General features: G+C 42.3%; 1 protein-coding gene across 5 annotated transcripts in view; it reads left to right on the top strand.

Annotated features, from left to right (window-relative positions):
- Positions 1 to 9,473, top strand: part of WBP1L (WW domain binding protein 1 like) — a 59,628-nt gene extending 50,155 nt beyond the window's left edge. For all 5 annotated transcript variants that reach the window (XM_033149781.1, XM_033149777.1, XM_033149778.1 and 2 more), the window contains exons 3-4: positions 5,877 to 6,038; positions 7,179 to 9,473. In XM_033149781.1, coding sequence (XP_033005672.1) covers positions 5,877 to 6,038; positions 7,179 to 7,921 — 905 coding nt within the window. In that variant the 3' untranslated portion in view covers positions 7,922 to 9,473. The remainder of the gene's footprint in view (positions 1 to 5,876; positions 6,039 to 7,178) is intronic.
- Positions 9,474 to 15,858: the final 6,385 nt, after the last annotated feature.

Here is a 15,858-nt window from a genome sequence, read left to right as displayed (position 1 = left end):
ACTGCCAGCTGACTGCTGTATTCTCCAGAGACCCTACTGTTAGCACTGTGCAATATCTGCTTCCAACCATTCTCAGGAACTTGGAGATACTTTTTTTTCTAGATTTAGCAATTCAACAAATAGGAAATCTTGCTGACTGGACAATATTCATGGTAGCTGTGATTATCGCATGGCAGTGTTCTTAGGGTGTTGTTAGGAAACGTTTTTGCACACTTTAATGACGATGTATGTTAATGATGTTGGTATTTATATATTGTACAGCACTTAGAAGCCCATTTGGCATTGTGGTATGTTAATTAATAAAAGTAAATTCAATTGTTAAAGAATACACAACATTCAGGTATTTAGTGTAGGACTGTGGTCTGGGAGTTTCCAAATTTTTCCTGCATAATACTAGCAAAGTCTTTTTTACAACATTGCCTCAGATTCCTCTCTTCTGTATTGTGAATGAAACCAGTGTTTGAAAGTGCATGCACACAAAGGTGGAACAATACAACATGTGGAAAGAGTTGAGAAGCTTGTTTCAGTTTGTGCAAATGATCAATTAGTTTCTCAAGTTAATGAAGCATGTCTGATTAGATAAATAAACTTTGAGTTATGCTATTTTTTCAATAATCTTATTTAGTAGGGTAGACCAGGATATAAAACAATTACAGTGGTGCCCCGCTAGACGAAAATAATTCGTTCTACGAGTGTCTTCGTAGAGCGAATTTTTCGTCTAGCGAAGCGGCAATGGAGCGTGGAGGTTTTCGCGCCAAAAAAAATGCCATTCTGTAATTAAGGGTGAGTAAATTTGACTATCTTCAGTTACTGTGACCCTTGGAATGAGGTGAAACGGTACCTACTTTAAAGTGTAACATCAATATGTCTTTTAAAAGAGAGAGTAGCAAGTTATTGCTTCTCAGTTCCAATATAGCAGGGATGTAGTCTTCAAACATTGTGGGACTACAACTCCCATCATCCCTCTCCACTGGCTGTGTTGGCTGGAGCTAATGTAAATTGGAATCTAACAACATCTGGAATCTTGCAAGTTTCCCATCCTGCAACATATGTTGTTGTTGTTCAGTCGTGTCCGACTCTTCGTGACCCCATGGACCAGAGCACGCCAGGCACCCCTATCCTCCACTGCCTCCTGCAGTTTGGCCAAACTCATGCCAGTCGCTTCGAGAACACTGTCCAACCATCTCATCCTCTGTCGTCCCCTTCTCCTTGTGCCCTCCATCTTTCCCAACATCAGGGTCTTTTCCAGGGATTCTTCTCTTCTCATGAGGTGGCCAAAGTACTGGAGCCTCAACTTCAGGATCTGCCCTTCCAGTGAGCACTCAGGGCTGATTTCTTTAAGGATGGATAAGTTTGATCTTTTTGCAGTCCATGGGACTCTCAAGAGTCTTCTCCAGCACCATAATTCAAAAGCATCAATTCTTCGGCCATCAGTCTTCTTTATGGTCCAGCTCTCACTTCCATACATTACTACTGGGAAAACCATAGCTTTAACTATACGGGCCTTTGTCGGCAAGGTGATGTCTCTGCTTTTTAAGATGCTGTCTAGGTTTGTCATTGCCTTCCTCCCAAGAAGCAGGCATCTTCTAATTTCGTGACTGCTGTCACCATCTGCAGTGATCATGGAGCCCAAGAAAGTAAAATCTCTCACTGCCTCCATTTCTTCCCCTTCTATTTGCCAAGAGGTGATGGGACCAGTGGCCATGATCTTAGTTTTTTTGATGTTGAGCTTCAGACCATATTTTGCGCTCTCCTCTTTCACCCTCATTAAAAGGTTCTTTAATTCCTCCTCACTGCAACATATAGGCATGTTTATTTTCTGAATGTTTTTATAAAAAATATTTATTTTGTTTCTGCGTGGTGCTGTTTATAAGTTGGTATAGTAAAACTTGAAAATGGAATCCATCAGCATTGTAGCAAAGAAAAGGAACTTTCTTCCCAACGAAAATATACTTTGGCTGCAATTCTGTGCACATTTACATGGGATTATTACTGTGTCCCACTGAACACGGTGAGACTTACATCCAAATAAATATGCATAGTATTTTGCTACATAGCATCTTAAGTACAGCAACTTGCAGAGCTATCTCTAAAATCAGTTATATTTTAAATAGTCTAATAAAACGAAAGCATGTGTAAGTTTCATAGATATACCCAACAGTACCTCTTGGATATATTTTAGTTTCCATAGAATATAAACATAAATGTTTGCTTTTTGTATTATTTTGTTTAGAAGATTGGTGGTTCCTTTTCATGCCTCCAAAATGTTTGGACACTTTACATCTCTGGGCAGGGCTATTCATTTTGTAAGTCAGCCACCCAGCAGGTGTCTTTTGGACTGCAATCCGCCTGCCCCCAGCTGCCATGGCTGTACTGTCAGGAGCTAGTGAAAATTGTTAGTCCAAAACATCTGGAGGGCAATTGGTTCAGAAAGCCTGTTTCAAAGGAAGGTGCTTCTGACCTTTAAAACAGATTTCAGTCCTGCATTGGTAAAAGCTGAGAATGCTTCCAATATACGGGGGAAGAAAACAGTTGGAGTAGATGGGAAGAAATGGTCAGGGGTCTTAGAGAGACAAGCATGCAGCCACTATTCTGAGATTTGTGCCATCCTTTAAATACTTTTTATATCTTGCTATCAAAGCAGATGTTAAAATTAAGTAGTATTCATGTGTTACATTTTCCAACAAGGAGTTCAGGGCCATGTTCAACAATGTAGTTCCGCTAGTGGGAGCCAGCAGAAGGGCTCCTGCTAGCTCAGTAGGGCTTCCCAATCTCCCCTGAAACCCCCCCCCCCAATAACAACACACAGGGAGGAGAGGGAAGGTCATTTTGTTGGGCAAGCAGAAATGCTTCCGCTGACAAAACATTTGTTTTAGCTGGATGTTGAATTATTCAGTCTCCAAGTTGGAAAAAGAAATGAGTTGCAAATGAGCATAGGTTGATGGTATCCCTTTCTTGATCCACTTAAATCAGGCTTCCTCAAACTCGGCCCTCCAGATGTTTTTGGCCTACAACTCCTATGATCCCTAGCTAGCAGGACCAGTGGTCAGGGATGATGGGAATTGTAGTCTCAAAACATCTGGAGGGCCGAGTTTGAAGAAGCCTGACTTAGATTGTGGACTCGGTTATACAGCTGCAAATAAAATGTTTTAGATTTGTTGTAAAGTGCAATATACAAATGTGACACTATATGGTGACAGTGAGCTTTGCCAAATTCAATGTATTTTTCAAAACCTTTTTTTAAAAAAAGCATTTTCACAGTGTTTTTTAATATGTGTGTAGATGCCACCATGGTCAGAAATACACCTTGGTTACAATATCCTAGTAAACAAATAAAGCGGTTCTTTTTAATGGACTTGTACACTCTGATAAGCCTGAAAAAAATTCAGTAACTTTTGGCAGGCTAAAGCTGGGATATGAAAGCAGCTCCTGCACCTGTAAAATGTGTTATATACAAATGCTGATACATGTATTTTCAACTGTATATATTATACAGGTGCAGACACAAAGCAGCTACATCACAGTGCCCTGATGAGTATATACTCAGTGGCAAATGTGTGTTTGTTGCTGTGTACTATCTGAAGTAGTCCTGTAAACTAAATGAAAGGAGAGTGAGACCGAATCCTTTGGTACTGAAAAAACATGTTGTTGTTGTTGTTTAGTCATTTAGTCGTGTCTGACTCTTCGTGATCCCATGGACCAGAGCACGCCAGGCACTCCTGTAGAACATGTAGAACTTTAATAAAATGGCATAATGCCTTACATGTTTCCTTGGGGCAAAAAAAAAAAAATCATTTTAATTAGGAATGTAAGGTCTTCTGGAAGAGATTGTGAGAGGAGATTTAATAAGAAAGCCTGTGGCTGGGAAGGAGGGAAGTCATAGCTCAGCAGAGCAAAGGGGAATAAGATGTACCTATATTAGTGTTGAAATTCACAGTTTTATTTTGTGTGTTTGTTTGTTTGTTTTTGTTGTTTGAATGTGAAAACCCAATAAAAATTTATTTAAGAAAGGAATGTAAGGTCTTCTTACCTTTTTATTATTAAAGTCCCACATATTTTTTTCAGTATGACTGAAAGCTTGACTCTCCCCCCCCCCTTGTATTTGATGATGCTTCCCACCCCTATATCCCAACTCTTCCTGCAAAATTAGATGCCAGCCTGAGAATCTGTAAGAAAACAGGGGTGGTGTTCTTCATCAGAACTAAACAGGCACCCCCTCATTTACGCATGTTCAATTCACGTGTGACCGCACATACGTGTAGCCCTGGAAACCCAGAGGTGGTGGTGGGGACCTGAAAAGCCTCCAGCTTGCAAGGAGACCCTCCCTGGAGCCCAGCGGGGATGTCCTCTTCGGGCTCTGGGGAGGGTCTTCTCACCAGCTGGAGATGCAGCGGAGCTTTGCTGAGGCAACTCAGCTAACAGCTGATGTGGGGGAAAGTGGCTACTGCTGCTGCTGCATATCAGCTGTTAGCCAGAAAGCCCCACTGTGCATCCAGCTCGCAAGGAGATTCGCCCTAGAGCTCGAAGAGGACATTGTCTTTGGTCTCTGGGGAAGGTCTGCTCATGACCTGGAGGTGCAGCGGTGTGCTCCCCATTTGTGCACATTTCACCTACGTGCAGGGGGGCAGAACGTAACCCCTGCATAAATGGGGATTCACCTGTCTACTTAAGCATGCAGTTGCAGCTTTCCTTTTGAGAGTCTGGTAGCTTCTAGGTTATCAAATTGTCAGTGCAAAGCAGCTGCACAACACAGAACTCACACCTGTATTTAGGTGGTTTGGCAGTGACTGACTCAGATCTCATAATGGTACCTCCTTGTGTCTGCTGGGGTTCAAGTGCTTTGGTTCATAGGAGCAGTCAAATGTAGAACTATACAGCAATCTAACAGGCAAAGGTCCCTATATCACCTTAAAGATATTCAGTTAATTGCTACATATACAGTATTAAGCAAATCGGGCACATTTACTCAGACACAGACTTATTCAAAATATGGCAGTCATCATGGGGAACATGTTTGGGGCACTGTACGTGTGGGAATTGGTTTGTAAGGTGCCATGGGTTTCCTTTTTTATGTTCTTAGCTGCAGCAGAGTAGTTCAGCTCCTAATCTGGGATCTGCAACAGGGCGGGAGACGAAGGCAAAATAAAATGGCACTTGCAACCGTAGTTGGGATTCAGCACTGCTTTCTCGCACCAAACTGCTGTTCCCATTTCACACATTTCTGGCTTTGCACTCAAAACTGACAGTTTTAACATTTATTTGTTGCCTTTTAATGTTATCATTGTTTTACTTGCATAGTAGAGTGATCATCACTGTATCTTGGGAGTGAGTTCTGTAAATTAAGTATGCATTGTGTGAAGAAGTGTTTGCCATTCATGTGTTCTGAATCTGTCAATTTTATTAGATGACCCAAGTTCTAGGGTTATGCAAGAGGGAGAAAAACATCTACCTGCACACTTTCCCCACACCATGTATCCCTTTATAAACCTCTTATGCCCCCCTTTCTAAACTAGAACTGTTTTTTTAAAAATTCAAAGAGAAGACACGAAAACACTCAGGGATGGTGTGAGGGACGTGGCCTATGAAGGGTCCCAAGGGCCACATTTGACCTGTGGACCTGAGGTTCCTTACTTCTGAAGCATATGTGGGAGATTAGGGTGAGATCTTCTGAGTCTACGTCTCTGAAAAGTGCCTCTTATATCTTGTTACGGTGACCTGTGCCAAGATTGGCAGTAGGCGCACACTTGTTTCAAAAGGCCACCTCAATGCCTTCATAGTTTTGAAACCTCTTTCTCCTGAAGAAGAAACACTCTTAGTAAAATTCCTCTTCTCTCTCTCTCTCCCCCCTGCCTTTTTTACTCTTGGTTTTTCCATAGGGTTCTGGCTAGTATGGACGATCATCATCATACTGAGTTGCTGCTGTGTCTGCCATCACCGGCGCGCCAAACACAGACTTCAGGCACAACAACGGCAGCATGAGATTAACCTGATTGCCTATCGTGAAGCTCATAACTACTCCACCCTGCCATTTTATTTCCGTATGTACTGCATGCAAGGAGCAAGCTGCCTTTCAAAGAGCAAAGAGCAAGATGTTGGCATATTGGGTGGGGGTCGTGGACGCAACAGAAATTCACAGCAAAGATGGTGGGGATGGGTGCAGAGAAGTCTGCTGGTGGATGGAGAGGACCATGTAGTATACTGCAGTATGTTGGGAGACATCACACGGTCCTTGTCACCTTGGCTACACTAGCTTGAAACACAATCACAGATAACTCTGTGACTAGTGTGGGCACAATCTAAATCTTGTGGATAAATTTCTGGGTCGGAGAGAGAGAGGGAGAGATTTGAATTCGTTTCCCTCTGAACATTGTAGAGCAGTGCTTTACTTGGACTTGTTTTCCATCTCTAGTGGTTGGTTAGGCTGTCATAAAAGGAGGAAGTGGATTGACAGATTTCTTCATGTTTTAATCTGTGCAGTGGCAGCAGCAGTGACAAGGCTGATATTGTTTTTTTAAAAAAACAACAACTTCCCACACCTTTTCCTCTGCAGCTGACACAACATGAGTGTCTCTAAAAAAGAGGCACCACAGAATAGCTAATATGGTAGTGTGGCAGAGGGGCACCACACCCAAGGTCTCTTGTCAAGAATAAATGTAATGATGGGTGATGCTACTTCATTTTGCCCATGTCAATTTTAATTAATACTTTATTACTTTAAAACAAACAAACATTAGCCACCCAGTAGAAGGCAATGGAAAAAGAGAAGTAGGACCCCTGAGAAAATGCTACATAGAGGAGAGAGAACCATCTCTCTCTCTCTCTCTCTCTCTCTCTCTCTCTCTCTCTCTCTCTCTCTCCTTTTGCACAGAATCAGGGGGAAGACAATTTAAATCAGCTCCCAGTTGACTCTGGGATGTAACATTCCTTACTTTAATAGTTCCCTCTGAATGCTACACACTGCTTTGCCTTAGTTTCTTTCAGCTGTAACATATGGAAAATCGACTGCTTCCTTAGCCAAATCAGGACAGAATATTTTTATTATTATTAATATAATTTGTTGAAGTTAACTCCAAAGTGTTGTTAAATTACTTTCAATTGTGCTTTCTGACAACATTTATAAAGTTGGAACTATTTAGGTAATCTAGAGGTTAACTTGTCCTCCCTGCCTCCCCATTTAGGATTTTTGCCAAATTATTTACTACCTCCCTATGAGGAAGTGGTGAACCGACCTCCGACCCCTCCCCCACCATATAGTGCCTTACATCAGCAATGCGTTCCACCTGGCGGCAGCAGTGCAGCACCAGATACAAGAAACCTACAGCCAGCCCAGACAGGCTCTCTGTCAGGAGCAGGAAGCAATAATGGAAACACGGACAGCACTGCCTCCTCCAGCACCGGGAACCCCGAATCGTCCACCCCGCTAGCTGAGCGATCAACCACCAAAGCAACAAGTGGCGAGCGAAGGAACTCCAGCAGTGGGGCAGAGTTGGAAGAGACGGCCGACCACGCGCCCTGTTCCGACAAGGAGTCAGAGTGCAAGGAGGAACTGCTTAAGGATTACAACTCAGAAAGCTTAGACCACAACAACGCCTTCTCCGATGCTAAAGACAAGACGCCGGGCAGACACCGAAGGTTCACCGGTGACTCGGGCATTGAAATCTGCATCTGCAACCAGGGCCACCACGATGGTGATCTCAAGGAGTTGGATGGGTTCATTGATGATGGGCCCATGGACTTTTGCGATAGCTGCAGTGGCCACCCTCCCCATGGAGATGAGGAAGAAGGGCTTTTCAATGCCCCGGATGAGCAGCATCAAGAGCACAGCCACCACCACCTCCCCCGGCAGCCTGTTTGTGTGCTCCTGAACACCATAAACGAACAGGACTCGCCAAACTCTCTTGCCAATACCTCCCCCAGCTAAAATAAGCAAAGCGAGAAGGGATATTATTCTACAAAAGGATAAACATGACTTCAGCCAAAAACAAGTTGGTTCAGCTTTTTCTTCAGATGTAACTTTGGGAATAACCCCTAAATAATAGGTATGGAGGAAGGGGCAGAAGCTTCCGGGCCTTCCCCCCCTTTAATTGCCTCCATCCGGTTAGGGCTTAGGATTAAGAGCGAGATCATTTTTATACATATAACGAACGAGAGAAAAAATTTCCTATTGCTGATTTTGGTGACGGTTTACTTGGTTGGTTGTTTTCTTAAAGGTTTTCAATACCTGCTTTATTTTATTATCAGAAAGACTAAACTTGACCCTGTGAGAACAAGGGGTGCTCATGTATCTCTTCCCCCTCCCTCTCCTTTCCCAGGCGTCTTCCCAGAAGCCAGTGGCATTTGATGGCGCTGGCGGTTTGCCTAGTCAGTGCCATTGAGGGGTTAAAATGAATCCCCAGAGAGATGTGGGTGGGCTTTGGGTTTTTACCCCTGAATTGATACAGTGCTGTACTCTCTGGTGCATTGTTGGTTAGAGCAACCTGTAGGAATTCCCCCCCCCCCCTTGAAGCTGGTGACTATAAAGGACCAGTTTCTTCCAGAAAACAAACAAACTGCTAGCCTGAAACATAGCAGTTTATGCAAAAAGCGGGTTATGGATGGTGACTTTAAATTTATTTTTATTTGGGGGAAAAAGAAAGGCAAATGTATTCCTTCAGTTGATGAATATGAGTTGAGACTCCTGGCAGAGGACCTGCCTTTTTCCAGTACTGTGGTCTCTAAATTCAATTGGTGTACTACAATGCAACAGAACAGGGACTTTACAACTTTAGGCCAGCACGCTAGTTAAAATGAAAAAAACAAACAAAACAAAACACACACAACAGGGCTGTCTTTTTGGCCAGCGTGCCTTCAGTTTTCAGCGATGCTTGTTGAACAAATGGAGGCAAGAACTCCATCCACTGCAAACAGATAACTTGCAGCTTCAATGTGGAAGACCTGTGCAGTATTTTTTCTTTTCTCTTTCTTTCTCTCTTTTTTTTTTAGTCCACAAGTTTAGCATGATCCTAATGGTGACCACTTAAACGGATGGAGTGTCTGTGTTTCTCTCTTTTGATAGCAGCAACAGGCTACTGTATAACGTCTGTGAGTGTGTATGTGTGTCTGACTGCAGTACATGCATGTGTGTTTCCTACTGGTGATATGAAACTTGCTGCTGTAAGACTGCAAAAACAAAACAGAAAAGACTGTTGCTTTGCTTTAAACAAACAGTGGAGCTTTTGTTAGTAACAACCCCAAGGGGGAAGGAAAAGAAACAAACTCAAGCAGCTGAAACTAACATTCCCTGGAGCATTCCTGTGGAAGAGTGCAAGCCTTGGTTTCTATATTAGGTGTGATAGAGATTTGTTTTCTCATTTCTTTAATTACGGTTGTCTGGGTCATTTATGTCATAAAATAGACTTTCAGATTTGATTGCTTGAAACCAAAATCAGTTTGAAATACGATGTAAGCCCAAATACAATGCCTTTTTCTGATAATCCATGGACTGTGTCTCATTTTGTTTGGGGAAAGACAGAGCAGTTGAGATATCTCATGATGAAAGAAGAGGGTTGGGGCTTTATTTTTTGCACTTCAAAGTGAACTTAACTCATGTCCAGAATTATACGGATTAACACGGGGTTGGTGAGAGCACATCTCTATGTTTCACTGTGTACAAGGGAGGTGTTGGTGCGTATACATTTCCATGTGAAAATGCAAACAGGAAGGCAGTCTTGCTCCTCTCCACTGACTTCCTTCCAATATCACCTATACCACAGGTAGGGAACCTGTGACCCTTCAGATGTTACTGGGCTATAACTCACATCGTCCTTGATCATTGGCCATTCTGGTTAGAGCTGATGGGACTTGGAGTTCAACAACATCTGGAAGGCTACAGGTTCCCCAGCCCTGACCTGCCAGGGCAAGGTGACGTGCTCCCTGCAGAAGATATTAGGGTACGCTTGAAGGGCAGCAACAATCCTGTAAAGACTCCAAGTCACCCAGTGATCTTCATGACTGAGGAGGGATCTGAACCCAAGTAAAGTTCAGATCATGCTATCCATGACACCACACATTTAGATTTTCTGCTACCCAAATGTCCTGAGCCATCTCTGCCTTCAGAATTCACCTAAAGACACATAAAAAGAGCTAATTGTTTGAGCAGAATTCTATCCTAGCAGCTCAGGGTAAAGGTGACTATATTACTGTGCATGTTTACTGCAGACAACAGCCTACAGCAGACCAAAGCCTAATAACCACTAAAATCGTCACAGTCAGCCCCTCTCACAAAACCAACTTCTAATACATGGAATTAAGCTCACTTTCAGATGTGGGGAAACCTCACTCTATATCTGCAATCCATTCTGCATGCCAGGTGGAGACAATAAGGCTTTAATTTGATTCTGTTCTTCAGTTGATATTTGGGTTGCTTTTGATGTTTTCAAAGCTCACACAGGAGCTGGGTGGAACTTTGAGCACTTGCAAATTGTGGTTGGGGTTTTGAGAATCTTACCTTGCTGCTGGGTCAATACACTCCTCAATGGACTTTAAACCTTGGGAACCCCATACATTTCCTTATGCTTACATCAGCAGCACATGGATGGTTTCAGATTTTATATAGCTAGTACGTGTTCCAAAGCAGATTCAATATGTTCTCAAAGCTTTCAGTGGGGCACAAACAGAGAAATGTCAGAGTTCCATGTTAAAATAGAAAAATGAAACTTCCTGAAACTCTCTTCATTGTGTATTCAAACCCTGCACTATCAAACTGCTGCCCAGATTCTTTGCCCAGGAAACCGACTTTCTGCACTTAAATTACATGGTGGAAATAAAAAGAAAGTTCCATCAAGTTACTGTGTTTTTCCATGTGTCAGAGCTACGACCAGGTTCCAATCCAGACCGGGGTTTGTGTTATCTAGCTGAGGTTCCCTGAGACGCAGGGGTGGGCTTAGAGTTGAGTTCTCATTTTACCAAGCAAGGATAACAGATAACAAGCCACTCTCCCTGTATTTTTGCCAGGTTGCTGTAGACGTCATACTGTACGTCAATCATTGGAGCTAATGTTGCATACCCCTATATCCTTTCTGCTCCTGAAGAAGATAAAAGGGACAACAGGACACTGTGCAAAAGTTCCTTCCCCAGATCCTTTAGAAAATGCTACTTGCCTGTTTAAAGATATATTCCGATCATGGTTAAAGGAAGAAAAATATCAGTAAAATCCCAGCTTTCTCATAGAAGTTTTGAAATGTAGGGATCCTGTGTCTTATTATTAGCTGACTTATTTTTCCATTGCATAAAAGCCACATGCAGCACACATCAGTTCTTGATTTACAAGCCTGAATATTGGCTGATTGCCAAACTACATGCTGAGCATTTTGGCAATAATTTTATCAGCATTTTGGTAGTAGCATGCGTTACGGAGAGCAAGTCAGACAATACCTTTATTTAGGCCAGCAAATGATATTTTGGAAGCAATCCTGAATCAGATCATGGCTGCAGAACCCCCCCCCCCCAGCAGCCAGCCATGTGCCTCTCCAGGGGTTGGCAAGGTTTACCTCGCCTGGGCTAGTTCACTCCAGCGGAGATCCCTCTGTGGGCCGGATCGCATGTGCGTGTGAGCCCGCACCCTCACTATTTCTGGCATCTGTGTCTGCGCAGACACGATTTTCGGCATCTACGCAAGTGCAGACGCAATTTCCAGCACCGCGCTGTGCCAGTTTAGCACAGTATGTGGGGACTTGCCAAGTGGGTGGCTCAGTTCGGTGGCAGCTCGTGGGCTGGTTAAACGACACCCATGGGACTTAGGTTGCCGACCCCTGCTGTAGGCAGCCCTCAAGTTGGCCTTTTAATGCCAGTGCCTTCTTCCATTGTTGCTCCCCAGCAGGTGGTGTTCAGTAACTTATGATTGTTTATTTAGGATTGAAGGATCTCTCTGTTTCTCCTTTTTTCCAATCTTAAATTCAGCTCTCTACATTTTGCAGCAATTTGTGATTTAAAAAAAAAAAAATCCCAATGAAAATTCACCAGTATTTTAGTGCAGATTTCTTGTACGCATTTGTGCAAACAAGTTTCCCCAATATAAATGTGCAAGTTGTTCCTCTGTAGGGGGCAATATTGACTTGGAATAATTAACATCTGTGCCAACCTACAGTTTTATAGATCCATAGGAAATTAAGAAATCCAAGATTACAGGGGTTGGATTAGATAATCCTCCGGTCCCTTCCAACTCTACAGTTGTATGATTCTGTGAATATGTATTTTCTGCACATACTCAGAGAGGTATAAGTATGCTGTAGCAGCTTCCTCAGAGCCAGACTCTCAGACATTTGGAATATGAGACGGAGAGTATTTCTTTCTGGATTTGTTTGTGATTGAAGAGCAGCTGTGCTCTGAGGGTGCATGCTTTCCCAGTTCATCTGGCCACATGCCCAGGTTGGAGGGCCCACAGTTATTTTGGTATTAATTCGCCATGGTTTATTGCTTTTGTTCTGTGTCTGCTGCAAGAAAGTAACGATCTCCTGCTTACCATTGCTTCATATGTTCCTAGGGTTATTGTGTAACTTGGTATAATTACCCCGGAAGCCAGAAGCACACAAGGACTCAGCATGGGAAGCAACGGGAGACGTTTATTCCCATCTGAAGGAACAGTAATAAACGGATTCCAGTGAAATTGAAAGACATTGCTCATTGACGTGGGTAGGTTCTCTCAGTGTTAGCAAGTTCAATTATTGCTGAGGGGGAAGCACACATTCCCACAAATATTAAGTAGTTGTTTGTGATGTAAATACGTCAAATCTTGTAATGCTATCACCTAGCTATGGTTCTGGGCTGTCGTGGCGAGTTTATCATCTGTTTCAGAGTCAGCCTACATTTTCTCTTTCTCGTTCCCTATCAGGTCCTCTGTAGATGTGAAACTGCTTCTGGAAACCATTTCAGATATTGAATTCTCACTTCTGGCACATATTCAGGGCACTCCCCCTGAAGCTGAGTGCTAAAAGGAATGGTGTTGGTTTTAAATACAGTAACCCCAGGGCTGTCCATGACATTTTGCTCTTATATACTGTCATGAAGAATTGTGTTTAATAAGATGTCTGTAAAGCCCTTAGCAGTAAGAATCAGTAACTCCACTTCTGGAAATTTCTGGTCTTAATTGTTCACCCTTTGGCATGAGGCACAAGGAATGCATTAACATACCGGTAGTTCTAGTGAAAGGTATTGAGACTGTGAAAGTCAACCAATGTCAAAATGTGGAGACTGGAGAGTATGACATAAGGTAAAGCATATGAAGGGAGTAAACGAACTCTGTCTCTTAATATAAGCAATAAGAGGACACTTTAAAAGACAAGAAGCCAATTAAGATCATACAATCAAATTGCATTGCCCCATGCAGCAAGTGGCTGTGGAGACCAGGAGTTTGAAAAGATTCCCAGAAGGGATGTGTTGGCATTGGCTAATGTTGTCAGAACCACCTGTTGTAAAGAGAAGTGATCGCTCATTATTTCAGGATGAGACCTTCCAGGGAAGATTATCCAGCATCTGTTCAGTGTATCTTTGCACCTGTCTCAATAGCAATGACCACTTTCAAACTGGGCTATAGAATTTTGAAGGATCTGTGGAGATGACAGGTTTCTATGCTTTTGTAGTATTTCTAAATATATACTGATATAGAAAGTCTTCCCTGGAAAGTGTGTGGGGAGGGGAAGTATTTTGATATTGAAAATAGTTCTTAGTAGCACAACATTGGATAATACCCACCATATCCTTTGTAAGAGCTCCAATATGCTAAAATACTGCAATAGTATTTTTTTTTCCAGGTTGCTTTGAGTGTTCAGGGATTTTCCACTTTTCCTGCTAAGTGTCATCCCACGATAACACAGAGAAAGCTGGATTGCTTAATCCTTTTTTGACATCAGCGACAGTGTAAATGGTACAGCATATATTTCTGCACAAGGTGTACATGTTTCTCTATAACTGGGCATTCGGCTGATTGAACATTCTACGGCCTTTTAAATATATTTGTAGGAGGGAAATTATTGGTTCATTTTTTTGTTTTTGTATTTTGTGTTCTCATTTTGTGTTTTTATGTTGCAAAATGCCCTGTGATCTTCAGATGAAGGGCAGTATACAAATTTAATAAATAATAAAATAATAATAATCTGCTTAGGGTGAAGCCTTGACAATGGCAACAGGAAAATACAAGGTGGCAGTACAATCAATGGCAGAAAGGCAGGGCATATCCCCTTTCACTCCATCCTATGAAGCATTATTGACAAAGGAAAGTGTAAGAAGACGTTTTCTCCAAGGGATAAGAATACTTTAGCACCTATGGACCTGCAAACAAATAGCTTGCTACTACTGGTTTTCCCAAGTGGTTCCAGGATACTGCAGGGCTGCCTGATCATGATAAATCTCTTATTTTATTATATCCAGTTACTACATGTTATAATTATTTTTGAAGCAATGCATTCTACCTTTTCCACCTAGCCAAATAATTTTTTTAAAAAAAATCTTCTGTAACCTAGTATGGAAAGCGGAGAGACTTGATACTATCATCCGGTTTTGTTTCTCCCATTGTGCCCTGGTGAAGTTTTAATCTATACATCTATATATGTGCCTGCACCTATTGCAGACTGCTAAATCTGAGCTTCAGCAAGCTGGGGCTATGGGACAGAGCCCTCAAGCTAAAATATGGGAATTTAAGCTGTGAGGCAGCTGGTGGGGATATAAATACTGATAGAAGTGATTTCAGAGGGAGTGTTTACCAGCGAATGGGAAATCCAAGGTCATTAAATCATAGGCCAAAGTGGCATCCCAGGTCTTGATAATAAATCTGGAAGGATACTTTATTTCATGTCTATCTGGATAGCGAAGGAAGAAGGCAGAATTTAGATCGAGCAAAAGGATGCAGGCTTCAGTGGGTGACATTTTGTTGACACAAACAAAAGCTTGAAAGCAAACTGAGTTTGGCCATCTGGAAGATCATATTGGAGGTACTGAGCATTTTCCTCTTAGCTTGATCAGCAAGAGCCGCTGACCATGTTGCTTTATGTTGAAAACATTATATACCTAGTCAGAAACTGGTGACTATATCAAGAGAAGAGCGGGCTGGGAAAGAGTGAAAGAATTTGCCAAAATCTGGTTTGTTTGAGCCTGTAAGGGCATTTGCAAACTGGCATAATTAACATGTGCATATCTCTCTGTGTGTCTGTCTATGTCACACACACACACACACATTCTCTCTCTCTCTCTCTGTGTGTGTAAGTGTAACCTTATTTTTGCTACAACAACATGTTTCTTTCCAGTCTAATTTCAGTGGGAGAAGGGGAGCAAAGAAGGCCCCTGTGGGTGTATGTGTGAGTGCCTTGGTGATTTTATAGAATGGTGAGAGTGGCATGAGTCTGTTTGGGAAAACTCAATGGCAGTTTTGTTCCTTACATAAAAGACACCCACTCATCCACTTCCACTGTTATTGGACATGATACTCATGACTGGTGCTCATTAAAAGCTTGCTCACTGAAAAAAAGTATAAAGACTAATAAGGACACCTTTTCAGAATGGTGGGTTTCTTTTCTTAACTTTGTAGGCCCAAAAACCTCATACACTGGACTGTGCTGTTAGGAGCCCTTGATCAATAGATCTCACACCTTACCAAGGCAAATAGGTATTAACTGTGGTGCACTCTGAGCTCTTCCTTGCAGTCCTTCACAAAGATTGCATGGCTTGAGATTGATTTTTATTTTGCAACAGCCAATGCTTAGAGCTAGAGGTGTGAGGATGATCTCCATCTTGTGGCAATGTAGAGTATTTATTCTCTTTCTACTCCTTATTTCACTGTGTTGATCTTTTCTTAAGCTCTCTCTCTTGCTTAACCACTTTTCTTACTAT

Source organism: Lacerta agilis, chromosome 5 (genome assembly GCF_009819535.1).
Source record: "Lacerta agilis isolate rLacAgi1 chromosome 5, rLacAgi1.pri, whole genome shotgun sequence".
Taxonomy (NCBI): Eukaryota; Metazoa; Chordata; class Lepidosauria; order Squamata; family Lacertidae; genus Lacerta; species Lacerta agilis.
The sequence above is the reverse complement of the archived record's forward strand: the minus strand, read 5'-3'. Positions and strand labels throughout refer to the sequence as shown.